A 27335-nucleotide genomic window follows, 5' to 3' on the forward strand; every position below is an offset into this window, starting at 1 on the left:
AGCTCCTCCAGTGAAATGACTTGGATTACTTCATATTTAGAAAAGGGACCAGAGTCTAATGTAAAATCTTTGGCTGAAATTTGCTAGTTAGCAATGTTAAGAAATACATCAGTAGGAATCAGGAATTGTCCTCATTTGTACAAACAAAACAACACTGATTTCAGCTGCAGAAAGTCTAATTTATCTCATGCAATTGACAAGACTCTATTGTTATCTAGTTCTAACTATATACTGTAAAAAAAAACACCACAAGATATTATTTTTTATATAGTATAGGTTTATGCAAAAGGTAAATACAGTTTTCAGCACCACACTGGAAATCTCTCTCCACCTATACAGTTCTAATGAAAGCACCAGACACCTTTCACTAATAGAAACTATCTTACAGGGTTTTCCAGAAGCAGGGTCTAGCTTTTTACCTTTTTGCCCCAGGTGGAGACAATGTAAGTATTCATACTCTATTTCAAACAGTTGCTTGAACAAAAAAAAGCAAGTAGATTAAAAAAAAAAGATAAATTAGAATGATATTGAGCTTGCCACAGGACCAGGCTGTTGCACATGAAGAAATCCAGATGAGGAAGATCTGCAGTCTTTAGTGAAGAACAGTCACTTATTCTACTTCAGTAGTTTCACAATAATTTCCATTTGTAGCTCTACTTTGGAGGTTTCTCTCAGGTCCTCAACACTTCATTATTTAACCTATTTTCAGAACCTATGAGCTGAGGACAAAACTACGATGGCTTCAAAAATCTGGTACTATGCCTGAATGAAGAGCATATATCAGGAAAAATAATCATGGGTTTCTGCAGTATAGTAGTTATTTTTCTCAAAACCAAAAATTTAACAACCCATTTTGCAATAGTGCTTCACACATACTAATTTCACAGTACAGAAAAAACAATCTGTAAGGTATAGAACAGTAAATTATGGCCCTATAGTGGGGATTAGGTGGCATTATTTCAGGTATGCTGACAGAAGAATTACAGTGGATTCCTGCAAGTTAATATGCACGTATGAGCCAAACAGAATGTTAATCTATTGCCTAATTATTAGAATAATTGTGTCAGTGAGTTATATTTGAATTAATAAAAGTTAATTATTTAACACGAAAATCTGTATCAACTATGTATATCAAATTGAAGGCATATATCAAAACAAGTTTCATTTCTACAGTTAAATGTATGCATTTTCAACTAGTTTGCAGCAAAGAATGTTGGTTTTATTACAGGTCTGTATTTTACAAAGCCACCCCGAAGACTTCTTTCTGCAGAAGTAAAAATATATTTGAGTCCTTTTGAGAAGATAAGCGTGTGGGCCTCACTCTAATCTATACTGTGAATTAATTTATTTAATCTGGGAAGTCCATTTTTAAATAAAATATAAGATAAAGCATTTGTGGGGTGAAGAGAAATCCTCAAGCAAAATTTGTTTGGATTCAAAGACATCTCCCACTACCTTTATCATGTATTGTGCTTTCCTTGTCTTTCTAAACCTTTTAACCTATGCCACAATTTAATAATCACTATTTAATAATTATAATCATTCCCTTATTAACTGGGCATTTCTTTTCGTTCTCCTAAGGCACCCCGTAGCTCAAGACAAGGAAATCTCTTTGTTGATTAGTTATTTAAGACCAGCAACAATAACTAGGCTGGAAAGAAAGTTGCTTTGAGAGGATTACACAGAGCTAGTTCTCAACAGCACCAAGCCGAGAGCAGCAAATTACAAACCCAAGGACTTCATTGCATGTAACCAAATTGGCTGGTTGAAATGCTAATTGCCTTTCAGCGAAGCCAAAGGCAGACGGGGGACCCTGTGCTTCAGAGAATGACATGCATTTTTTACCCCACTTCTGCACCATTGTCTTGCTGAGAATTATTCAAAATCTATTCATAAAGGTAGCTCTTTTCCTAACCTCTAAAAATGTGGGAAATTTCTAAAGCTCTGACCGATACCTCGGATCTGCTGATCTGCCAAACCCATAACAGATGGCTGAATTAAGGCCATGTTAAATCCTTAATGAAGCAAAGCTTAAAACAGTTCAGAGCGGTAACATATTGGACCAGTTCAGGGCAAGTGACTGAGAAGAAGGATGTTTCTTCTGCCATCTGAAAATGAGAATAATAACTGTAGCCTAACTAATAAATCTGTACTATACACAAAATGAGATATCCAAACAAAAAAATCTATTGATATATGAAAAGATATTGTTGTAACCTTCTAGAGGGAATTCTGTCTTTGATTAATTGGAAAACACACACACACAAAAGCTGCAATGAACATGGAAAGCATCTTCTGCGTTGTTTGACAGCGAAATTTAGCCCGTCAAACAATCCTGTTTAAATAAGTACAACTTTATCCTCACAGCAACCTTGGTTCAGACTTTCAAATTATTTCTGTAGAAGGAATTTAAACAACTTTAATTAGTGTTATAGAAAATAGTCATAAGCCAACCTATGAAACAATGTTTTTCATACTATAAGCATACTTCAGAACTCCCATTTTCCAAATTCTTTCTGCAAACAACCACAAGTTCTCATATATGGAGTAAACTCAATCTTTAAAATGTTTATTTGCAGCAAGTATTTTCCAGTGAGGTTATTCACTCAAAGAGTGACTTAGGCAAGAGAGGCTTTACAGAATTAGTCTAATTTATGATTCGGTAACTTTTTTTAGACTAAAAATAGTTACAGTGGGTTCACCTGGAATAAGATAAATGGCCTTTAACACTGACTCCACCTGTCAATATGTATGTATTTTTTTTCCTAGGAAACAGTAATACAGCTGCTATTAGACATAATTCTTAAATTTCTGGAACTACAGCAAATACCTACAATCGACAGCAATAGTTCTGTAAGCTTAGATTTGATTATAGTGATGTTAAATACCATCTGTGTCTTAATATGCATTGAAAAATGTATTCAGATACTATGCATGATAATTTATAGTGAGGATAAGTGTAATATTTACTGTTATACACAACAGTGACTACGACTAAATTGGCCAGTCTTGCAGTGCTGAAATGCAAGCACAATTTCTTCAAATGAGTAAAATCAATCAATAGGATTACACATGTAAAAACAGTTACATATGTGACTACACCTTTAGGAGGTCAAGCTGTAATACTCCCTGAGCAAAGAATTTCAGCATATCCTTTGTATTTTCTCTAGCCTACCTACAATTTTGTATTTCTTAGTGAACAACTGAAAAGACCCAGTACCAAGAACACACTGGAAGGGGCTGACCAAGAAAGACAGAAAAAGACAGACAGCAGGGTTGTCCAGCAGGAAAATGCGGCTAAATTGCATCAGATACCCTATCTCAAATAATAGGAAGAGTCAGACAGGCATTTTACCATATTGGTGCTTCCAAAAACATCTAAAAAACTTCGGATGTAGTTGAGACAAATTTTAATTCTCCCTTTCTTTGAAGAGTGATGCAAAGACATATATTTCCATCAGGTTTTCAATGAAACAATCCAAAATTAAAGTTTTGTTAAGCTTTTATACTATCGGTATGTACTTTCAAATATATAATTAATAATCACCTCATTGTTACCGTGCTGTATTTCTGAACAATTATGGTAGTAGTATAACAACGATGATGATGATCTGTGGGTCATAAAAATTTTTCTCCCAAATTGCCATAAATTGTTTGTACCCCATGACTGAGATCCTTACACACCTTTGTAGTGGTTTTCTTCTTTAGTGCTATACATTAAAGGTATATGCTTTCATAGCTTTCCCAATAGTTCTGTTTCAGTTATCAGATTCACAGGTTAAGTAAGACACACACATAAGCATTTTCAGACTTAAGCACTCTTATTTTTAATGGAATTCCAAAAGCAAATAAAAAAACCCTGCAAGACAATAAGCTTAAATAACAAAATTCCCTGTATATTAGAGGTTTCAGTAACAGGTTATGATTGAGACCGATTCTGAAACTTTCATTCAAATAGAGATCAGAACAATTTCCAAGGGAAGTATTGAACTGTAGCTTTGAATGCAAAAGGACCAATCCCATTCACTAGTATCAACTCTTTAAAACTCACCCAGTATTGTTTTTCAGCCTTAAAAATGCTGACAGCACAAATAAACTGCCCAGCACTAGTTCTCACAAAAGTAAATATCATTTTTCCCATTGACTTCCATGTGAGCAAGACACGGACCACAACTACAAGCTAATAAGCATGTGCTTCCATTATCAATGTTAATTAGTTCACTCAGATGTAAATTTAGTAAGTACCATTGATTTCCTCATGTAAAACTACGAAAACAAAAGTATTTTAGGAAGCTAATAAAGCACAAAACAGCCTGTTAGAAATCAATAACAACATAAATATTAGTAATAACAAATAAGAAATTAAAAACTGTACAACATTGAAATACATTAGCTTTTACATTATCAAATGTTTGGTGATTTAAATTCTAAGCCTAATAAGCCATAAATTATTTTATTTCCATGGGGATCTGGTTCTTCTTTCCACATGGAAACACTGAATACATGTAGTAGGAAAAGGCTTAAGGGATAGATAGACTAAATATATAACACTCTACCTTCAGTTATTAAACTGTCCTCATGGCAGATTCTTAAAATGCTTAGTATTTAACTAAAAGATTCATTTTAGAAGGTGTGTGTGAAGTATTACTAAAACAAAACAAAACACTTTTGGCTTCTATATAATAAGAATTTTTAAAAATCACATCTTATTTCACATCTGCACTGTAAAGCATTTATAGGCTCATTAAAAGAGAATGATTGATGTTTGGCAAGCGGTTCCGTATGCAGTTGATCTTAACTTTATCTGGGCTAGCCAGAGTGCATTATGCAACGTCTTATACAAAATCAGCATATCGAAAGCAAGAAGGATGAGCAATACTGCCAAACACTCACACGTCAGATTTTAATATTTAACACGTTTAAAACTCATTCCTTATCAGATGATGCTTCGAAAAACTCATTCTTGTATCTCACTCTCCCTTACAACACACAATGCACACGCAGTTCCTCCAGTTTGATTTTCACCTAATTTAAACAGCCAAATTGAGGTTTTGTGCATTTTTAAGCTAGAAACTGCCAGCTAGGACACGTTAGACTGAGTTCCGTGCTGACATGATCCCCTGCAAGCAGGATTTTCCATTGGAAAGACTATTGTCTGCACCTGTCCTGCTCCGCGGAGCAGAAAGAGGAGCTGCTGGAACAAGGGAAACCTTATCAGACTCTCGCCACCCAGCAGCCGCTCCGGGGTGAGTCCAAACCCTCTCCCCACCGCAACAGGTGTTGCTGGAAGAACCCTCCATCCCGACGGCCAGCACCTCTGCAGCTGATACAGGATGCTCCCCAAGCAACCACCGCAACAGCAACCACAACAAACCTACCTAGAGCCGGGGACATGGACATCAGCGTCTCCTGGACCCAGCCAGCCGCCTGCACGCTCTCTGTCACTCACGCATTATGCATTCCCCTCTCCTACTCCTCCCTCCGCCCTGCGCAGCGTCCAGCTCTCTCCTCCCTCTCCCGGCCCCCGCCGCCTTCCCGCTGCTGCCGAGATAAAAGGGGGTGGAATTGAAGAGGGGAAAGTGTTTTCAGACCCCTGCAATTGCTCCGGCGCTGCTGTAGCTGAGACAGAGCGAGCCCCTCCGGGCTCTGCCTCGGCAGCTCTTCCACTTCGACACGGATGGACACTTATTTCTTGGAGGTAGCAAAACTGGTGGGATTTATCACTGAATTATGACAGATTTTGGATTCATGTCCTCGGCTGCACCAGGACACTCGGTCCTCAGCAAGGAGAAACAATTTCCAGTCCTAGATCAAGCGTTCTGCCCCAGTAATTTCTCTGACTAACATCAAATTCACATTTTTCTGGTCACTGCCGTTCCAAGCAAACCCTGAGATAAAAGACACAAAGGTGGCACTCGGGTGTTGGCTCCAAAATCATACCCATTCTCCCATTTAATGTTAAACAAGAATCAAAATTCATACTTATCTACTAAATGCGGATGCATGTAACCCCCAAAATGTAGAAAACAGTGAATTTTTATGGAATTTTACTTAGTCCCATTTACACACTCTTCACTACACTCCCAGAAACTGTGAGATAACTACTAGATCTTAAAAAGTGGAACTACTATTGCAAACGAATGCAGCAGCAGCACAATTTCATGTATCTGGATCCCATTAGATCCATTAACAACCTCACACTCTCTGCATCTCTCCTACAAATTGAAATCATTTGACCAAATTTTTAAAACAGCATCAATTCCAACTCCAAGGAAAATCAACTCCCAATAAACTCCTAATCTACAAGAGTACAAAACCACATAGTAGTTACGTAGAGCTTGCTGAATCCTTTTTCCTTTGTCCCAAATCTTCAGATTGTTCTCTCAAAACAGTACTTCTAAGTAGCTCTAAAAATCACGCATCTGACACAACTCATTGCAAAATGAATGTTACAACCAACGTGCACCTAATGTGATGTTTGAAAGACGCATTTTTTAAAATCCTGTATTGCTTATTAGTGTTGGATACACAGAATCTATTGTAAATGCCTATTTTAATACATATTAGCATATAAGTATTTAGAAACAAATCCAGATATAACTCTAGCCTAATTTTAGATATAATACTCACAGCTTTAGTTCATAGAAAGGCCAGAGGGAAATGCTAAGAACAAAATAGGATTCTGCCCTGAATGAAAGCAGAATTACTTTTACCCTTGCTATAGTTTACTGAGAAGTCATGCATTTCAAATGAGCTTCTTTTGCTTTGTTTTTAATTTATTTGGAGTATATGGAAAAAGCAATCACTGATAGAAACCATAGAGAGAGGAAGCATTGATTCTGCTAAGACTAATACAATGTTTGCACGTGGAAGGAAAGAACACAGCGCACAAGTATTAGGGCCAAATAAATGACAAGATTAGGACACTGCCTTCTGATGGCATTACCCATGTCACTACATCAACACTGTCTTATGGAGATCACAATTCGGGAATGATGTGAACAAATCCGAAAAGGCAAAGAATGTGCTTTAGAACGATGAAAGGCTTTAAAAGTTTATTAGTAAAAGACAAGACCTCAAGAAGTATTTTGCTTATAAAAGCAATGCTTTAAAGTAGAAAGATTCCCACCTAACATCAGCCATCCAGTCTAACCTAGTCCTGTAGTAGCACGGGATGAACTGCCTCTAAGAGGGGCTTATTTCTGTCCTCTGAGTATCTTAGACTACCGCCTAACTTTTTGATAACGACACTAGGTTGATGTTAGGGATTAAGCTCTGCATTTAGTCTGTAAACAGCAACAGGGAAAGTGAACGTCGATAAATAATAATCTGTAGTGCAACTGATACAGGTATAGATGATCTAATATGCAGACACAAAAGCAGACATAATAATAAGAGAAAACTCCCATTCAGAAGAGTGAAAGGGAAAAAAAAATAGAATGACTCACCAAATATTATAATAAAATTTATCTTTAAAAAACCCACACAGTCTACTTTTTTCTTTTTTTCTTTTTTTTTTTTAATAAAAAGCTATGTTGTGCACCCAAAAGGAATTCAGCTGGATGTGTATGATAATAAGTGCCATATATCCAATCACTCCTTGCAGTAGTCCACATGGATTTATTTATGGCTGTATTTTTTATCAGTACTTTATTATATGTTATTCCCATGCAGCAGTTCCAGTTCTTCTGTACTGAAAAGAGAGCAAGCAGTCCTTCAAAGGCCCATACTATCAGCTTTGCATTGGACAGAAAATCTATGAGGATAAGGGACAAGTGGTATGTTTTTCAATACCGTATCATTATTAATTTCCTATCTCAGCCTCACAATATAGATCCCATATTGTTTTCCCTCGCTGGATCAACAGGTGGAAAGGATACTTGAGGTATAAAATTGTTTTTATATTTTATTCTATAATGTTTTTCAGCTTATATAAATTACTTCCTGTTGTCCTTTTGTTGTCTGGTTTCTGTGGGAAGTTTGGCTCCCACCAACAGCTACCAAGCTGCTCAGTATCAGAGAGGCTGCCTTAATAGCCATCAGTTCTTGATTACAGCAAACCCGAGCACATTAAATGTCATTAATTACTGAGCTGGAAAACACAAGAAGAGTGAGAGCTCAACACTAATTCACACGGCTACTTCCATGGAGTCTTTAAAAAAAAAAACCTGCATTCAAATCCAAAGCAACTGCAGCTTTTGCTCCTCTCTCCCAATCAATGCGTGGAACTCCAGGTTTTCTCCCCATTCCTGACGGTTTCTCGATTACTGTTTTATTTCATTGTACCGCTTCAAAGACATGCACTTCCCTTTGTTGCACATGAGACAGAGCTCCCACGGGATTTTGTCAGCGTTGGTGCACAACCAGCTGGAAGGTTGTTGGTGATGGACAAGCGATGCTCTACATGCACTTTTAACAACTCTGCACGCTGCCCACTCCAAACAATCCAGCCTGGTACTGGACCTACACTCTGGCATTGCGCAGAACTACGCTTCCATGTCAGCCTTAATTTCTCTTTTTCAATAAAAGCAGTAAATAAGGTGCAGTAAGTACACCCCTCAATTCTTCATTTGTTTGGATTTCCTTTGTTCTGAATCCATTAAAACTCTGCAAGTTAGAAATGGCTCTGCTGAGACTAAACCAATATTGAAAGCAGCAACAAGAGAATCAATGGACTCTAGTTTGTTTGTTTGTTTTGAAATCTTGCCTTTTCCCTTTATTGGCATCATCTGAAAGGAAAGACCAGAGAAGAGGGAGTTAGAAGATGAAACAAATCCTTAAGAAAGAAAGCAGGACTTAAAGGAACAAGAAGGAAAAAAAATCCAAACAAGGGCTTTCAGAAGACAGTATTTTCTCTTCTTGTTTGCATTTTTGTTTCTACTAATGAAGATTTTTGTGTTGTGTGAAGGCCATTTGGTTTTCAGTCACAGGTATTTCCATCTTAATCTACTAATATCAGAAATCAAAAATCAATGCTGACGATAATTTTTTCTGAATATCCACAAATGCCACTAAAATCAAGATTTGTTTTCACCTGTGGCATCGAAGCTTCGAAGTTCTAGGCTGAGCACTTATTTGGGTACAAGTAGCAAACAAGGAGATGCTGAGAATTTTGAAATTTTGGATAATGACACTAGGTTAATATTAGGCAAGATTAAGCTCTGCATTTAGTCTGTAAACAGCTACAGGGAAAGTGAACGTTGATAAATAATCATCCGAAGTGCAACTGACAGAGGTATAGATCATCTAATATGCAGAGATTACCACATTGCTCTGTCATTCAGCTTTTCTGCTGCTTCAGCTGAAGCAGCATGAATTACTCAGAATGAGGAGTAATGTGCATAGCTGCTTCATAGATCGAATTAAATTAATTAAAATATACCAGACGCAAGTTTCTTGTTTCTTAACAAATTATATCCCATATGACAAAACATTTCAAAAATATGTAACATTGACCGCTGTTCTGATTAGTTCCAGTGTATAGGCAGAATACGAAGGCTGATCTTGCTCCTCTCTTCACAGAGTAATCAGCAAGATAGATACAGATTATTTTATTGAAAGAAATTAACTTTGTTTTGGTGGCCCAACTTCTTTTGAGAAGTGGATTTTCCTCGAGCAATGGCCCAAGCTGGTGAAGATTTCTGCAAGATAGAAGAAGTGGGCTCAGCTCAGAGCCTGACTACTCTGTCTTACCGCGCTTATGATTAAGCTTGTGTTGTCTGTTCTTCAAAATATGGAATGAGGTTTCTAATCACTTTCCTGCACCCCCTGGAGAGTCCAATCCAGGTACTCCACACCGGGGAAATGCACCACGGCCATCAGGTATTGCCCGATGTCTCTTTAGCAGTACCAGGCACTTGCACTGTTCTCTTTCCTGAACTGCTCCGCATCCTTCTTGATGGGCTGGGAATGCTTTAATGTTAAAATCCTGATTTTACTGCCTGCTTTCCTGATGAATAAACAAACACACACAAGAAAAAGCGCAGAGCAAATACAAACGGTACTAATAATCTGAGAAGACTGAATGACAACACTTGAGTATGATGGTTCTGACCCAGCAGTTTATGCTGGACTGGTATATCTGCAGATGGATGTAGATAAATTCGGGTTCTGATTTTCTGTTTTTCAGAGATGTCCAGGATTTAGGAAACTGAAAAATTACAACTTCCAAGCAAGTTATGCTCTTTTTCAAATGGACAAACATTAATTTGTTTATGTCTCCTGTGATCGGCTTGGCAAAGATTAACCTTTTTTATGGTACCGTTCCATACTGATAAAGCACACTCATGCTAACATTTAAAAGGAGCTTTTAACTGAAAAAAATTGAAGTATTCCGATTATCAGGAAAAAAGTAATTCCCCGGCACCTGTTCGTGGGAGGTTGCTATATTTTAACACATATTACAGCAGAAATGCTATTTCTATAATCACAAGATATTTATTACTGAACATAATTACAAATATGACAAGATTTTCAAGAAAAAAATATATGACTTTTAGAAAATGTTAATTTTAGTGTGTTCAAGTGCAAAAAAAAGAAAAGAACCAATTAATGAGAAAACAACTTTGTTTCAATTTACTGTGTCTCAGATTTGGATGATCAAGGCATGTAATTTTGACACAATTTCTCTCATTTTGTGTCATTATAATGACACAAAAAGAATGTCATGTCTGAAGAGACAGTTTGGTCTTACAATATTCAGTGGCTTCTTTCCAACTACAGTGGATGTTTTACTGGCTTGTGGGTGACATGGAGAAACAGCAAGATGAGAACTTGGCAAGAATTATCCACCTGCTCCTCTTGTACGATTATTGTTGCTAAATAAAGTTGCAGCCTTGTTTCTCCCAATGCGTCCAGCTCTTCATTTGCATCGTGTCACTGACAATGTAGATAGTACGCGGCAAATCAGAAGCTTTCTCAAAAACGTCCATCAAACTACTGAAAGCACACAACTTCAAACCTTGTCAAGCACCAGACTGCAAATTCAAACAGAATTATTACCGCAAGTGCACTTTTCTGAGGGTAAAACGTAATACAAATATTAAAAACTCTCCATAATCTCTTGCATCTAGACTGCTCTTCATTTCAAAGTCCTCCAAAAGTGTTTCAGACTAACAAAGATAAAAGAAAAAGGGTTCCAGCTGCTCCATACGACTTCGCTTGCCTTCCCAGTTCACAGATAAGTATTTTGTTTGCTTCCATTCAAATGAGGAAAAAAACAACTTGGAAACAAAAATGGCTTATGTTTTTCAACTTAAGAGCTGACTCTTTTCTGAAATTCTTTATCTGGTGCTTACTTTACCCCCTTGAGATCAAAACGACACTGCTCAAGTAAATGTGAAATTAAGTACCTACAACAAATGTAAACTTCCAGAGGAAAGCTGGAATTTCTGTCTCAGGGTCACCATCCTCCATGTTTATGAGTTTATTTTCCTGGCTGTGGGGAACCCTGGCATCCATCCTTGCTGTAAAACTGTGTCTACAAAGGGGCACTGGAACACCTTAGCATTCTGATGCTGAGATAATGATTCTGGGGACTGTCAAGCATGCAGAGCAAACAAAAACCGAGCAGCTACTAATGCAGAGGATAATGAGCTTTTTCAGAATTGGCCTGCAAGGGAAAAAAGATGCAACTAGTGTTGAAACGTCTGCTTTCAATTTAATTTACACTTCATCCTGAACAAAACCTAAGACCTTCAGGATTTCGTTCTCTAAATGTAATACCTGACCCACAATATTTTTAAGCGAATGAAATAACTGTATGCCATTACTTTTTCCTTTTTTATTTTTTTTAAATGAGACATCTATGAAGTTACATGTGATCTCCCTCTTCCTTGTGACACCTGAGATTTGAGTACATTAGATACAAGGAGACGGAAAATCAAACCACTTAATTATGTTAAATTACTGCAAAGCACACTAAAACAAATGCACATAAAAGTTCTGTGCTATATCTGCTTCATTATTGATTGTCTGTGTAGTGCAGAAGCCCACACTGATGCAGCAGAATCACTTGATATAAAAATACTCCTTGAAAAACATAACCCATGTAACACTGCTATAAAACACACTTTCACAAAACCTTTTAATTGATGACTTTGCAAATCGAAAGCGAGAGGTGGTTCAGACAAGAAATAAAAATGTTCCATGGGAACGTGATATATGAAGGAGAATGTACTGAAATGTATGTTTAAGGTATACAGTATGAATCAATAAAACCCATATTGTTTAAAATCTGTGTAAGATCAGCTAACTCGATCTTCTAAAGTTGTTCCCAGCCTATGCCCACCATGTGTGGTACTTCCCTGTGGTCTGTTATTTTACTTCAGAGGCAGAGGGAGGAAACCAACAAAGCTCGGTGACCATACTGCATAGCACAATGTAACCATGGAAGCATTTGTCCACTTGTCAGAGCCTCTCCAGAACGATTCAGCCATTCATTTCATTGAATCAATATTGAAGCTTTTAAGATTTATTACTTGAGGGTGGAGGAAAAACTAATAAAACAAATTCCTTGTTGCTTCCCATTAAGTACATCTTGTCACAGTGGGCATATTAATACCTTGTAAACACTTTACTGATGTTGGGTGGGCTGTGTTACTGTCTCTTCTTATGGAGGGATTACTCATAATGTATTTGCTTTAACATGCCTGATACTCAGTGAAAGAACTTAAAGCTTTCTGATGCATTCTGCTGTCCTGCATAGAAGCTGAATCGAATAGAAAGACAAATGTTGTAAGAAAACAGGGGCGGAGGGAATCTGTTTTAAAATTCATGAAAATCCTCCCGTCAAACAGTTTCTGTGTCTACTGGATCACACTCTTACTTATGTCATAAACTGCACATTTGTAATCATACTTCAAATGCTCAAAAAAGTTGAAGGGGATGATTTATTCTACTTCCATACTTGTTAAAATATGCTGTAGTTATCTAAAACTGACACACAAAGATAAAGGCGAATCTGAAACCAGCAACCTTTGTATGAAAAACAACCATTTCTTCAGCTCTCTGCTCATAAGTATTCTAGATTACAATAGCTATACTACATGATAATTTTTTTGGTTTTTAAAAATCAACTTTATACTGAAAATTTGAAAGAAAGCATAGCAAGATATTTATAATTTCAGTACCATTATTATTAGTAACACCAGGACCAGAGAGCATTAATTCAACAGTTTAATTTATACTGGCCTGCTATTATAGTGAAAACCAAAGGCACCTCAACTATTTATCAATATAGCTGGTTTTGAGGGCCACACCTGCTTGTATAGTAAAGCTTTTCAAGACTATGAATCAGATCCTTTACCATGAGATCGTCTCCGTGCTCCTGCTCTAACTCCCTTCTGCTGTTCCCTCTCCCCATTGTAAAAGCTGTTCAGCATTCCCCACGATTCCAGCCACGAGGAGCTTAAAACAAAGGATGAAAGTGACGCGTAAGGGCACTTTCCCACTCAGTGGAGTGACATCAAAGGACTGTTTGCCAGTGAAAGCTTTTCTCGGTTGTAGGTAGCAATGTGCCAATACAGAATATATCCGCAGTAAAAAACTTGTGTGCCGGAGGGCTTGTAACCGGGGAAAAGTCCGTACCGATAAAGATGCAACCATTCCAATACAGCAGTGGCACCAGTAAGAGTGAATTATCAGTACCACAGAGGCCAAAGAAAGCTCCAGCCACAGCTGAAATCCCATATAACACTCAACTCCTTCCTGTGTGGGAAAAACAATCAAAATCATTAAGCTTTTTATTTTCCAAACGAAGAGTACTAGAGTGACAAAAAGCCAGTATTCTACGATCAAGAAAAAACATTTGAATAAGTATGCATCTTGGTGCAATAGTATAGCAAAAACTCGTTCAGAAACAAAAAATAATCAGTATACAGGCTATTGAAAAAAGTGACTAGAGATAAGGCATTTTAAATTACACTGCATAAATTACAGAAGATTAAAGATATAAGGGAAAAACACTGGGCTGGCAAGACAACAAGCTTAATAACCATATTTGAGCTGTACATAACAACCAATTCCAAAGATATAAAAGGAAGTTTAGACTATAAATGAAGCCTGACAGCAAACCTAGCCAAAATAATGTAAAGGCTGATATGGGATTTCACTTATTAGAAGGAAAAAGAAAGGAATGGAATAAATATGTGATATTATACAAACAGTGTGATTTGGGTTACAAATTTGAATGACAGTAATTGTGGTGATAGAACTGAATAATTTAAGGACTTTTTAATCACATTACCATCTGATAAAGACATGGTACAATGCTAGTAAGCAGCGCAATGCTGTGACATGGATTAAAAACTAGCTGGTACACCTCAAAAAGCATTCTTCAGAAAGAGATTATCACCAAAATACAGATTTAATTATAAACAAATAAAAATAATTCTGTTCAACAGTTCAATAGTTCTGTTCAATAGTTCAACAAGGATTACAAATAGATCTCCTTCTCCTCCGCCCTCTCTCCCTGTAAATAGAAAAATCAATGTTTGCGATGTCAGTATTAGCAGAAAGGAAATGAGAGTATTATAGTGATACGGCTCACCCGGTAAGCTGGTTCTGTTAAAATGAGTCATGTTAACTTTACTGAATACTTTCAAAATCAAAATATAGGTTATACCCGTTATACCTTACAAATGGTCTTCCAAATCACTTTCATCTGAAGAAACCAGCAGAGAAGCTCACCACAAGTGTAAAATGTGATGCTGTGAGAAGGAAGAAAAAACAGTCAGTTTGATTTTCAGATATATCGACAGTATATTAGTGACAACAGCTGGGGCTGGGGTATCATTTACCTTTGTATGTAGCGCTGGTGAGGTGGATACTTGAAAGTTCATAAAGTTCTGGTGTCCACATTTTAAAAACACTGAAACTCACAGAGGATGCAAACAAAGCAAATTCCCCAAAAATGAGAGCTAGAGAAAGCAGAGAGCAAAAGTTAACAATCTCTGAACATTAAATTAATTAAAAGAAAAGAAGGAAAAAGAAAAAAAAAAACAAAACAAAAAACAAACAAACAAACAAAAAACCTCACTCGACTACAGTGCAAAAAATCCCTCAGGGCAAAAACAAGCTGAGCATGGAAACGGTTCCTTAGTTTATTCAGGGAAATCATGTGATAAAGTAACAGCTATTCCTGGACTTAACTACAGATTCATCCAGCTAAAACTGGAAATAATCTACAACAATCTAAAAAAACAAACAAACAAGCAAGCCAAACCAACCAAATAAACACTTTACTTATCATGCTGCATGTCTTATTCATCAATATTAGTAGGAATTCAGAATCTTATAGCAAAATGTCTGTGAATAATTTGAAATAAATTTTCAAAAGTACGTTCTCCATTCTTGCATGCTGTCTTTACAATAACTCAATGGCTTCACTGGTAGATTTTCTCATTCAGAGGAGACCTGAGCTAAGCAAAGTAAAATGTAAATCAGAAGCAAATATGCAGCTCTTTAAAGATTCTTGAAAACTAAATATCAAACAACCAATGCACTCTACTGGCTGTGTTATGGAAGGTACACAGCATATTTCTACTATGAATACACATTAAATTTAAATAAAAGTAACTAAAAGGTTGTGGCAGTCAGACCCACGCCTATAAGCTCCAGAGCTTTCAACATCACAGAATCCCAGAATGTGAGGGGTTGGAAGGGACCTGGAAAGCTCATCCAGTGCAATCCCCCCATGGAGCAGGAACACCCAGATGAGGTTACACAGGAAGGTGTCCAGGCGGGTTGGAAGGAGAAGGAGACTCCACAACCCCCCTGGGCAGCCTGGGCCAGGCTCTGACACCCTCACCGGGAACAAGTTTCTTCTCAAATTCTTCTCAAAACCTCCTGTGTTCCAGTTTGCACCCATTGCCCCTTGTCCTATCACTGGTTGTCACCAGAAGAGCCTGGCTCCATCCTCCTGACACTCCCCCTTTCCATATTGATCCCCATGAATGAGTCCCCCCTCAGTCTCCTCTTGTCCAGCTCCAGAGCCCCAGCTCCCTCAGCCTTTCCTCACACGGGAGATGCTCCACTCCCTATGGCAGCTCTTTTGCCCCTCTCACACTCCACCATGGACAGGGTCCTCAACCAAGGAGGTGCCCCAGGCCCAGAGAACCTCTGGACCACGTCCATAAATGCCCACAGCCAGATCTAACAAGGCTACAAACGGGGCCCCTGCTGAAGACCCTCAGAGCAGCAGGACTGTGATAGGAGCCCTCCCCTTAAGGAGGGATGCCGTTCAAGCAGACTTCACAGAATTAAGAGCCCTCACCTCCTCCTTGGTGAGAAAGTATTTCTTCTGGATATACCCTTGACTGACCGCTTGCCCCCTGCCCCAGCAAGCAATTATTTCTTGTGGACACTCTTGAGTGAGAGCAGCTTCTATTTGAGTGAGTGTGTGCAGGCTCTGGATCATCATTCTTGTGTGGTTGTGTGGTAATAATATCCCCAACTGGAATAATGAACCTGAAGTTTATTACATATCATTGGAGTGATTTTAGATTACCCCCCTGCTTGCACTGCTTTCTGTCATTTCGTTTCAGTCTATCATTTGGCTTCGGTTCCCAATTAAAGTTGGTTTAGGCTTTGGAGTAATTTGGGGGTGTTTCTGTGACAAAAGTAAGCAGCAAATACAATAAAGAGGAAATTGGGAAATCAGAGTCTCAATCCAAAGATAAATTTGCATTTATTCTTATTAAAACCACAACAACACTTAATTAAAAAAAATATATGTTGTGGTCATTTTTAACACATTTTAAAGTGAAATTGTTGGAACCTTGCTAACTAAAAAGGGTTTCTGCTAATTTTGAGGATCTAGGTCTAGATTATGATACTTAGAGAGTTAAATGTATATGTGCAAATATTTCCCCTAGAGAACAGACTATTCTGCAAGTGTCTGCAGATATAGCATTACTTGCATGCATGCTTTTATAGTTCTTAAATAGCTTCTCTTAACGCATCTGACACATCTTTCAGTCAGACACTGCCTAATAACTTCGGATTTTGTCTAGATTCCTTTGGAGCTTCAGATCTACCTTGACATTACTATTTCCTACAATTTTAGTACGATCTGCAAGTAGTAAGCAGGGAAGCAGAGACAAACAAAGGCTGTCCATTTATTTCTGTGTGAATCTTTTAATGAGCCACAGCTTATCATGTCATTAAAACATCCACTTAGATACTTGGCACTAACTATCTAAATGTAAACGCAGCCCTGTGGTTCTGAATTGTAGAATGACTTAAAAACTTACAAAAACAGTGGTGGCACATGACACACAAGTAATTTCCAGACGGAAAGAAAATGCGGGGCTCTTTTTGTGTGTGTTGTTGTGGGTTTGTTTTGTTTTGTTTTGTTTTTTTAAAAATTAAAAATTACTAACAAGTTATATCAGCCCTCCAACATCTCATTCATAGTTCCTTTCTATTAATTCCTTAAGATCTTTTTAATATTCCTACTCACATACTTCCTAGCTCTGACCAAGCCACAGCAGATATAACATGATCAAGGGGGATACGGTAGAGATCTCTGCAGTTGCTCTTGTAATGCTACGGAGTGATTAACGCTGACCCTGTCGCTCACGGAGAATGCACTATTAGGATATGCAAAGTAACTTACACGAGGATGGAGAAAGGCTGTATTCCTATTAGCATTCATGGGAGCTATGCAGCTACAGTCTTGTTCATCAAGTTTGGAATATACCCTTTTGTTATTGATGGGAAAATGTCACTAGTTACAAATGGTTACACACAGGGGTGTAGCAGGGTCAAAGCAAACTCCAATACTTTCTTTCCCTCTCTCAGGCAGAGTGCTGCTTCAGCAGTTCTTTTTTGACCTGATAGTACACCTCTTTGGATAAAAAAAATGGTGAAATTCCCTGCCCTGACCTTTTTGTGCAGCCTCCCCACCCAAAGTTTAAAGAAAACCTCCAAAAGGATATGCCATCAGCGGCGTACGATGGGACAATCATCAGACACCGCTGCGGGCATCGCTGCCTATGAAGTCTGCCTTCAGACTTCTCTCCAGGTCCACCCACAGCTCTGACGGGCCTCATAAAACAGTCTTTCAACAGCATGAATAGGGTCTGAGTCATCAGTTTCCCAGCTACAGACAACTACAGTTGCTTCACTTCTATTCCTGAAAGCTCCCTTTAAAAAAAACAAAACAAAACTGGTTGGAGCTGCAGATATTCTTTGCCAGATGTGGCATGACACCTCTGAATGGGTGGAATTCTCATTCACTAAGTTATAATTACTTTTTGTCAACTTGAGATCCCACGAGAAAGCTTAGGGTTTTAGGGGAAATTAATTCAACTTTGTCACCTTCAATATCGTTCTTGCTAGAAATAGTTGGTGGAAGAGTCAATCTACTTATATTTTGCCATCCACAGAAACACAAAATCATTCTGGGACCCCTACAAGATGTTTGCACATTTGCCATGTAATCTGACAATACAAACTTGTCTTTGTGGCATTGCGGATTCTACGTAAGGCAGTATCTAAAGCTTCCAGAGCAGCGATGATAATTAGCACAAACTGAGCATCTGACCCATAATAAATATAGAAGGCTTATTTCTGAGCAGGCTTTGACTGGGAAGATGCTATGAAATGCTTTAGAAATAGCCTCCAGACTCAGAAGAAACTTTGGCTGGAGGGAATTCTAATTACACTTGGCATCTACAGCAAGATCTTAACAATTTCAAAATAAGAAAGCCTGAAAATTAGCTTTTACTAACTGTGCCCAACTTTGTGTTTACACGTTAGTACTGTTCCACGCTTCTCCACCAAGGGTGGCAATCAAACCTGCCTAATCAGAGCAGCTCATATTTTACACCTACTGCCGACTTCTGCACCCGAAATTATTTATATTCTTTCATGCAAAGTTTCTCTTATTTACCACATGGAACTTCTATGCTCTTGACAGAACACCTATGCTGAAATATGTCGTTTTTCTTGTCGATGTTATTTACCAGGAAGTGCTCAGACAGCCTTAGGAATACTTCAGTTTTACCTGATCCACAACAGAGCACTACTGTAAGGTAGATATTGAAAAATATATACATTTAGTCTTTAAAACGAGACACAAAAACAAACTGCACCTTGGTAGCTTATTTTACAATGCCTGGAAATGTGTCTTCACGGTTCTTTAGCTTCCGTGGGTGTCAAGGGTGACTGTCAATAAAGCTACATGATCATTTGCTCTTACATTTATGTCTTCAAACTCATTTAGTTTTCAAAACTATGGTCATAGAAGAATTCTGCCTTTGTTAATAGCAAACACATTTCTAACCTCTTCAGTTGTTCAGGGAAGCCTGAAAACACTGTATAACAAGGCTCTAAAAGCAAAAGAAAAATAAATTCCTTATGTAAAATTACTTTCAAGGTTAGATTTAATCTGTTGAAGAACCAGACTCGAAAATGCATTTGTCTTCAGCAACGAGGCAATCATTTGTTACAACATGTTCACCCTAACCTTAGAGCTGTCAGCTTCTGTAAGAAATACTGTACTTGCTCCTGCTGTAATAAAAAACTTCCTTCTAAGGCCATGTCAGAAGGAACCCACGTTAGATTAAATTCACTAGTTACACTCGTAGGTCTTCCTACCACTGCCCATTGCCTCAGCAACTGCAACAGCTGCCAAGAGTTAATGGCGAAAATGGCTCTATTAGGGAAGGAAAAGTTCAAATACCAACAGGGCTTAATTTATGGTTTCTCTCTTGGGAAGAAAAAATACATTAGCAGGGGCTGAACACCTGTATCTCTGCAGTACTAGTCCTGAGGAGGGGGGGAGGCGTGAAGGGATAAAAATAAATTGCCTGTGAACTTCCCAAGTTTTAGATCCTTATGGCTGACAGGGGGGAAACAGAAGATTAATGTACCCATTGCCCCTTGTCCTATCATTTGTTTTCACTGAGAAGAGCTTGGCCACACATTGTTTAGAAGCAGAGTGCTTAGTTTATATTCAACTAATAATTAGTAGATATATTGTAAGTGAGAAACTAAACAATTATAACTAACATCATCAATTATTTATTATAGATATATGTCAAAATTTTCAAAAATTGTAATGCATAGGTAAAAATTACATGAATATAAGCAATGCAAGAGCATCCGGTCTTGTGAGCACTTATGGAGGATGATTCCCAGTGTTCTCCAGTGCTGATAAAATAAAGAATGCTGCTTAACAGTATAATTTGCTCTGCTGTTTATTTCTGCTTCATAAACACCTTTTAAACCCCCCCCCAGGGATGGTGACTCCAGCACTGCCCTGGGCAGCCTGTTCCAATGCCCCACAGCCCTTTGGGAAGAAATTGTTCCCCACATCCAACCTCAACCTCCCCAGGTGCAACTTGAGGCCGTTTCCTCTGCTCCTGGCGCTTGTTCCTGGGGAGCAGAGCCCGACCCCCCTGGCTCCAAGCTCCTTTCAGGCAGTTCAGAGATCAGAAGGTCTCCCCTCAGCTCCTGTTCTCCAGCTGAACCCCCCAGGTCTCTCAGCCGCTCCATCACACTTGTGCTCCAGCCCCTCACCAGCTTCATCACCTCCTCTGCACTCTCTCTGGTGGACAGCAGGGTGACCATGAGCCAGCACTGGGCCCTTGTGGCCAGGAAGCCAATGGTACCTGGGGTGGGTTAGAAGGGGGTGGTCAGTAGGTCAGAGAGGTTCTCCTGCCCCTCTACTCTGCCCTGGGGAGACCACACCTGGAATATTGTGTCCAGCTGTGGCCCCTCAGTTCCAGCAGGACAGGGAACTGCTGCAGAGAGTCCAGCGCAGCCACCAAGATGCTGCAGGGAGTGGAGCATCTCCCGTGGGAGGAAAGGCTGAGGGAGCTGGGGCTCTTGAGCTGGACAAGAGGAGACTGAGGGGGGACTCATTCCTGGGGATCAAGATGGAAAGGGGGAGTGTCAGGAGGATGGAGCCAGGCTCTTCTGGTGACAACCAGTGATAGGACAAGGGGCAATGGGTGCAAACTGGCATACAGGAGGTTATACTTAAATTTGAGAAGAAACTTCTTCATGGTGAGAGTGCCAGAGCCTGGCCCAGGCTGCCCAGGGGGTTGTGGAGTCTCCTTCTGTGCAGACATTCCAACCCGCCTGGACACCTTCCTGTGTAACCTCATCTGGGTGTTCCTGCTCCATGGGGGGATTGCACTGGATGAGCTTTCCAGGGCCCTTCAATCCCTGACCCCGTGTGTGACCCCGTGATCCTCTCCCCGCAGGAGCCGCCCCCGGTGAAGTGCCGCGCGGCCCCTTTAAGCGCGGGCGGTGGGGGCGGGGCCGCCCTGCGGACGTGGCGGCGCGGCCGCCATTGCGGCGGCCATGAGGAGCGGCGGCAGGTAGGGCCGCGGCCCGGGCGCTCCCCTCGGCGGCGGGTTGGAAGCCGGGTCGGGGTTTGGCTGGTTCGCGGGAGCCTCCCGCGGAGGGTGTCACGCCTGCGGTCTGTTCCCACAGAGCCCCCCGCGGAGAATGGCCGGCAGGGGCGCCGGCCGCGGCCTGCAGCCGCCCGCGGTGTCGCCGCCGCCTGTCAGCGGGCACCTGTTCCCCTTCGTGAGCGCGGCGGAGGGCGAAGGCCCGGAGGAGGAGGGCGAGGTGTCGGAGCTGCGGCCCCGAGGCAGGGAGAAGGTGCGGAGGAGCGCGTCGAGGGACCGGCTGGACGACATCGTGCTGCTGAGCAGGGACATCCAGGAGGGCGACACGCTGAACGCCATCGCGCTGCAGTTCTGCTGCTCGGTGAGTCCGGGCGCTGCCCGCTCCTCCCGCGGGCGGGATGGGGCTCCTCGGGTCTGCCTGCGAGCGGGGCCGGTGCCTTGTTGGGCTGGGTGGGTGCAGGTGTTTACTGAGGAGACAGCGCGTCAGAAACGCCGTTCATAGAATCGCAGAGTCATTTTGGTTGGGAGAGACTCTCATCATGAGTGAGTCCAACCATAACCTACCGCTGGCACTGCCCCATGTTCTCAGAACCTCATCTCTGTGTCCAACCCCCCCAGGGATGGTGACTCCAGCACTGCCCTGGGCAGCCTGTTCCAATGCCCCACAGCCCTTTGGGGAAGAAATTGTTCCCCAGATCCAACCTCAACATCCCCTGGTGCAACTTGAGGCCGTTTCCTTTGCTCCTGGCGCTTGTTCCTGGGGAGCAGAGCCCGACCCCCCTGGCTCCAAGCTCCTTTCAGGCAGTTCAGAGATCAGAAGGTCTCCCCTCAGCTCCTGTTCTCCAGCTGAACCCCCCAGGTCCCTCAGCCGCTCCCATCACACTTGTGCTCCAGCCCCTCACCAGCTCCGTTCCATTCTCTCCACTTGCTCCAGCACCTCAAGGTTTATCTTGGTGTGAGAGGCCCAAAATTGCCCCCATGATTCGAGGTTTGGCTTCCCCAGTGCCCAGCACAGGGACGTTCCCTGCCCTGGGCCTGCTGGCCATACCAGTGCTGGTACAAGCCACAGTGCTGGTGGCCTCTTGGCCACCTGGACAAATGCTGGATCATGTTCAACTGCTGTTGATCAACACCCTCAGATCCTTTTCTACCAGGCAGCTTTCCAGCCGCTCTTCCCTGAATGTGTAGCGCTGCCAGGGCTTCAGAAGTTCAGAGTATGCTGGCATTCCAGTTCCATAGAGTACTGTGGATAGATGGATGCATGGGTTTGTTTGTGGCAGTGTCTCTTGAAGTGTACATTCTACGGTAAAAGTGACATTCCTGCATATTCACATGTGGACACTTCTCCTAGCGCTGTCTCTGTTGTCGGAGTTAGTCATGAGAAGGGTATTGCTGGACTACTCTCGTGGTTTTTATGCAGCCTTAACTCCTTTAAGGGAGAGTGAAAAAAAAAAAAAGAAAAAGTTGTAGTTGCCTTTTAATTCTGCTAAGTTGCCTGTGTATTTATTAGCACGAGCACATTGTACTGCTGGGAGGTCTCTGTCCACATGCCCCATGCTTTCCTTTCTGGTGCTCAGACCTCATGACTTCTAGTTAAGAGCTCTTAAATTAGTCTGGTGAGTATCCTTCCTACCCGGTACTTCTGTCTGGCCAGTGCTAATTAAGGCATAGACTTCTGTCTCAGTTGATGTTGGCCTTTGCATGTGTGCAGTTTTAACAGGAAATCAGCTGTGTGTGCTGGTGGACTGACTGCTAAATGTGTAGTTTTCAAGAGGTCAAATTTAGTCAAATTCAGAATCCTTATTTACAGAAGTCTTGCTGTTACCCAGTTCTTCAGGCGGAAACAAAATGAGGGGCCTCCTGTCAGGAGCTTAGGTGTCAAAGTCTTGACATAGCAATTTCATAATCATGACAGACCTTGGCCTCATTAACCAAGTCTTGGCTTCAGAACCCACCACAATTAGGTATTTTGAGCAGCCTTACTAGATCAAGCCTCAAGAAATAGACAGTAGCTTGCTATCTTTCTTGGAATTCATGGATATTCACTAATCACTGGGGCAAATGCTGCATTTGACAGTCTTTTATGCTTATCTGATTTATTGAGCACCGTACACATAACAAGTACAGTGTCACAGAACTGAAACACTTTTCCATGTTACAAGGTTAGTGCAGGCAGTAGGCACTGGTGGCCCTAAGTTAATTTTTGTGGCCACATCTGTTTTGTAAGTGGAACAGTCTGAGCAAAGAGGGTCCTTGACTACATTGTTTTCTGTCTGTAACTCCTCCTGAGGTAATTTCAGGAAGGATCTGAACTCAGGTACTGTGCATCTTGAAAAGGACGCAATTCCTGTTTGCTTACCGGGCGCTGCAAAAAAGTACTGATTTTTAAGTACTTCGTTATGGCGAGGTTTCTGGCTGGCCCTTCCTTGCTGAGGGAGTTACTGTCTCAGAGTGAAGCTTCCAGTTCTCCAAGGGCACTTAAATGCTTGCAGAGTATTTCACATTAAATTTAAGTTCTGAATTTACTGACAGCAAAATGAGATTAATTTTGAACAAGAATAAGGAAAGGGGAGAGCTGACTTGAAGTAGGATGACAGTTTGAAGTTAGAGTTAGTTTTTGCCTTATTCCTCAGAAGCAGAAAGAGTATCCAAACCACTGCTGCGTCTAGATGAATTGGAAGCTCCTAATTTTTAATATTCCTTACTCAGAAGTCTTCAATTTAATTAGGAACTCACAGTAATGTACTTCATTTGAAAACACCGAGGTAAAGTCCCATTCATTTCAGATAGTTGTGACTGGTAGGTGAATGTACCTGAAGTGTGTATGCGTGAAGTGACTTCCAGTCTTATGAAGTGAGGAGGTTTGCTACTTCGTAATTACCTTCTTGCTTTAATATTGTTCAGACTTGGTCTTTGACCTCACTTCATACTGTTTGAATAGGTATTGGTTTTAAAAAAAAGGTGAAACAGGCTCTGCCTTTGTTTCATTAGGGAAGAATCGTATTTCTCAAGGATGTAGTGATCTCAAAGAGTTTCACTTGAATGGAGCTCTGATATTTAAACTTTTTTTATTATTATTTTTAGGTTGCAGATATCAAGAGAGTTAACAATCTTATCAATGATCAAGATTTTTTTGCCCTGAGATCTATCAAAATTCCAGTGAAAAAGTTCAGCGTGTTGACTGAAACACATGTCACTCCAAAAGGAAGACCAGTCCTTCGGCCTGCTCACTGTTCCCCGGAAGTGCAGGAAGCGTCACCTTCTGATAAATTCTCTGCTAATGAGACTGCTGGCAACTTCTTAAAAGAACTGGATCGAGATATAGAAGAAATAGTGAAGTGTAATGATACAAAGAGAGAGAATCTTAATGAAGTTGTTTCTGCCTTAGCAGCCCAACAGATCTGCTTTGAAACTGACGGTAAAACTAAAAAATGCAAGGATCCTTACTATGGAGCAGATTGGGGTATAGGATGGTGGACAGCTGTTGTGATTATGTTGATTATTGGCATAGTAACTCCAGTTTTTTATCTCCTGTATTATGAAGTTCTAGTGAAAGCAGATGTCAGTCACCATTCAACAATGGAATCTTCCAACGTGTTTGTCACAGCAGCATCGCATCCGAGACAAATAGAAAATGGAATTAATCCGGCGAGTATTATAAATGTTGATAATCAAGGAGACCTTCAGCCTTAACAATGGGAAAGCCCAGGCAACCGTTATCCATAGACACATAACCTAGCATTAGATAAAGGGGAAACCACAGAACGCAAAATACGTATGGAAAGCGGAGAAAATCCGTACTGATGTGTGACTTGCCTTTTTGGGCAGTGTTCCGCTTCAAGGATATTTCTGTGGATCATGTAATCTCTGAATATGCCTGACACAGGAGATTTTAATGCAAGATTGGGATATCAAGGTATAAAATTGTCTCTGAAGCTTTGCACTTTTTTCTATTTTGATAGGCATATTTTTTTTAATTAATGATGAGATGAAAAAATGTAGTTTGAACTAACAGATGAAGAGTCTCACTGTACCTTTTACAGCCCTAAAATGGGCATTTGGGGATATCTAACTTTTAAACATCATGAAGTATTTATAGATTGCATAGCACACTTGACATTTTAATATCGGGTTTACAGTTGTCAGTTAAAACTGCGTTTTCATAATGCTATCTTTTGTATAGAGTAAGATTTTTTAAAACCAAATCATTCCATAATTAATTGCCACTGCGAAGTTCTTTTAAAAAAGTGACTTTTATAGAGGCAGTAGCTAATACTTAAGCTGGAATTTTCAAATCTTGTGCCTGTGGTTTATTCATTTTTCAGTACTTTTCAGTATAGGCAGTAGGATAATTTGTGACGCTGTGCCTCAACACAGTCCAGCTGAGAGTCTTGCTGATCTTTCCATGGCATCCTACTGAAAACTGACTGGGCTGCACTTCTCATCTGGTCAGCTGTGTATAGAATGAAAGAAGTGCAGATGTGTGGCACTTTGCTGTGATGGCTTCAGTAGTCTTTATCTTATGCTAGAGGATTTTTTTTTTCCACCTCCAGTTAATCTCAGTTCAGGACCAACTGATTCTTCAGACAGCAGTTCCGTGGGTACTAACTGTGCTAATGGTTTTGTGCCCATTAACCTCAAACACTAACTTTTTCCTGGAATCTCCTAGAAAACTTCAAATGAGATTTAATGACTGCTAGCAACAAACTTAAATTACAGCAGAACAGACCAGGTGGAGCTTTAGACTTGGTTCTTTATGCAGTTCTTTATTCATTAACCACTCTGTTCTTGGATGTTTCACTTGGGCTTTCCTGAATAACTTTGTTTTTCCTTTCTTTTCCTGACCTGAGAATGCTACAAGATAAACAAACAAACAAAAACCTGGACTTCTGCTATAGAAAAATGAGGTACTTGTGTACTCAGAATATTTTTAAATAAAAACTGAGATGCTGCCTGCTTTTTTTTTTGTTTTGTTTGCCTTGTGTAGTAAGATTTACAATGCCCTGTTCAAAATACCAGTTGTTATCAAAGCCTAAAATAATAGAATACAACTTATAGAGAGAAATGGAAAAATAATCAGTGCCCTTTAAACTATTATAAGCTTTCCTTTGAGTGTCTTGACTAAGTATATTCCTTATGAAGAAATCTGATAAAGTGAATGTTTTGTAACTATTTGAGCTATTCCAAAGTGCTTTATTAACTTAGTTTTTAAAAGACTTGTGCCCCATCTATTGCCCCAAGAAGTGGGGTAAATAATCTTCACTGCCATGCCAATGTGTGAACATGAATTAGATAACTTTTAATGTATTCTATTGAAATTGAAGCAGGCCAAAGCTTGAAGGGAAATGCTGTACTTGGATCTGTGATCTATGATCTGTGGCTCTTGAACCCTTTGATCAAAGTGGCATCTGTGGAGACAGACTGCTCATAGTTCCCACATAGAAGAGGGACTGCAAACAGGCACGAACGTCATGTTTCACTTAACGCTTGCTTTCAGAGGTCTTTTAAAATAATAGTTCTTCCCATTAAAAGAACATGCCAATAACAGAGGCATGAATACTGAAGTACCAGTTCTGCCTAAGGCTGTATGACAAAGTGCGTTGCAAAATACTTTATGGTGGCTAATGTGAAACCACTTCTATGGGTTGAACTTTAAAAGGTGACTTGCTGTAGTCCAGATAACAGAGTTTTGGCACATAGACAAATTATTTTTATGTAGGTTTGAAACTTGGTACATAAGGCATCAGTTTTTTGCTGCAAGCTTGTTCCTGATCTGCTTCTTTCCCCTTCTGTTTCCGAAGCCTCAACATTTTTAATATTTATCCTTCCATTTCTTATGAAGTTCTGAAAGAACATGAAATTAGCTATCGTGATGATGCAACATAAGCCTAATTTACTGTACATACCTGAACTGATGGGTATGAAATTGCCATCGGTACAGAATTGAACTCAACGTCAGCTGTGGTTTGA

The 27335-nt window shown here is 40.1% G+C and overlaps 2 protein-coding genes across 2 annotated transcripts in view; both read left to right on the forward strand.

Annotated features, from left to right (window-relative positions):
• Positions 1 to 27335, forward strand: part of CETN3 (centrin 3) — a 78798-nt gene that overhangs the window by 3593 nt on the left and 47870 nt on the right. The gene's annotated exons all lie outside the window — the stretch shown is intronic.
• Positions 21269 to 26317, forward strand: LYSMD3 (LysM domain containing 3). Its single transcript, XM_082074129.1, has 3 exons — positions 21269 to 21332; positions 21448 to 21726; positions 24450 to 26317. The coding sequence occupies exons 2-3, from the start codon at positions 21463 to 21465 to the stop codon at positions 25056 to 25058; spliced, it is 873 nt and encodes a 290-aa protein (XP_081930255.1). The 5' UTR covers positions 21269 to 21332; positions 21448 to 21462; the 3' UTR covers positions 25059 to 26317.

This window comes from Streptopelia decaocto, assembly GCF_964273445.1.
Source record: "Streptopelia decaocto genome assembly, chromosome: Z".
NCBI classification, from domain to species: Eukaryota; Metazoa; Chordata; class Aves; order Columbiformes; family Columbidae; genus Streptopelia; species Streptopelia decaocto.

Bases quoted from the DNA above. Each gene is read 5' to 3' on its own strand.
- LYSMD3 (XM_082074129.1), top strand. From the start codon at position 21,463: ATGGCCGGCAGGGGCGCCGGCCGCGGCCTGCAGCCGCCCGCGGTGTCG. The intron at 21,727-24,449 runs GTGAGTCCGGGC...TATTATTTTTAG, and splicing joins CGCTGCAGTTCTGCTGCTCG to GTTGCAGATATCAAGAGAGT.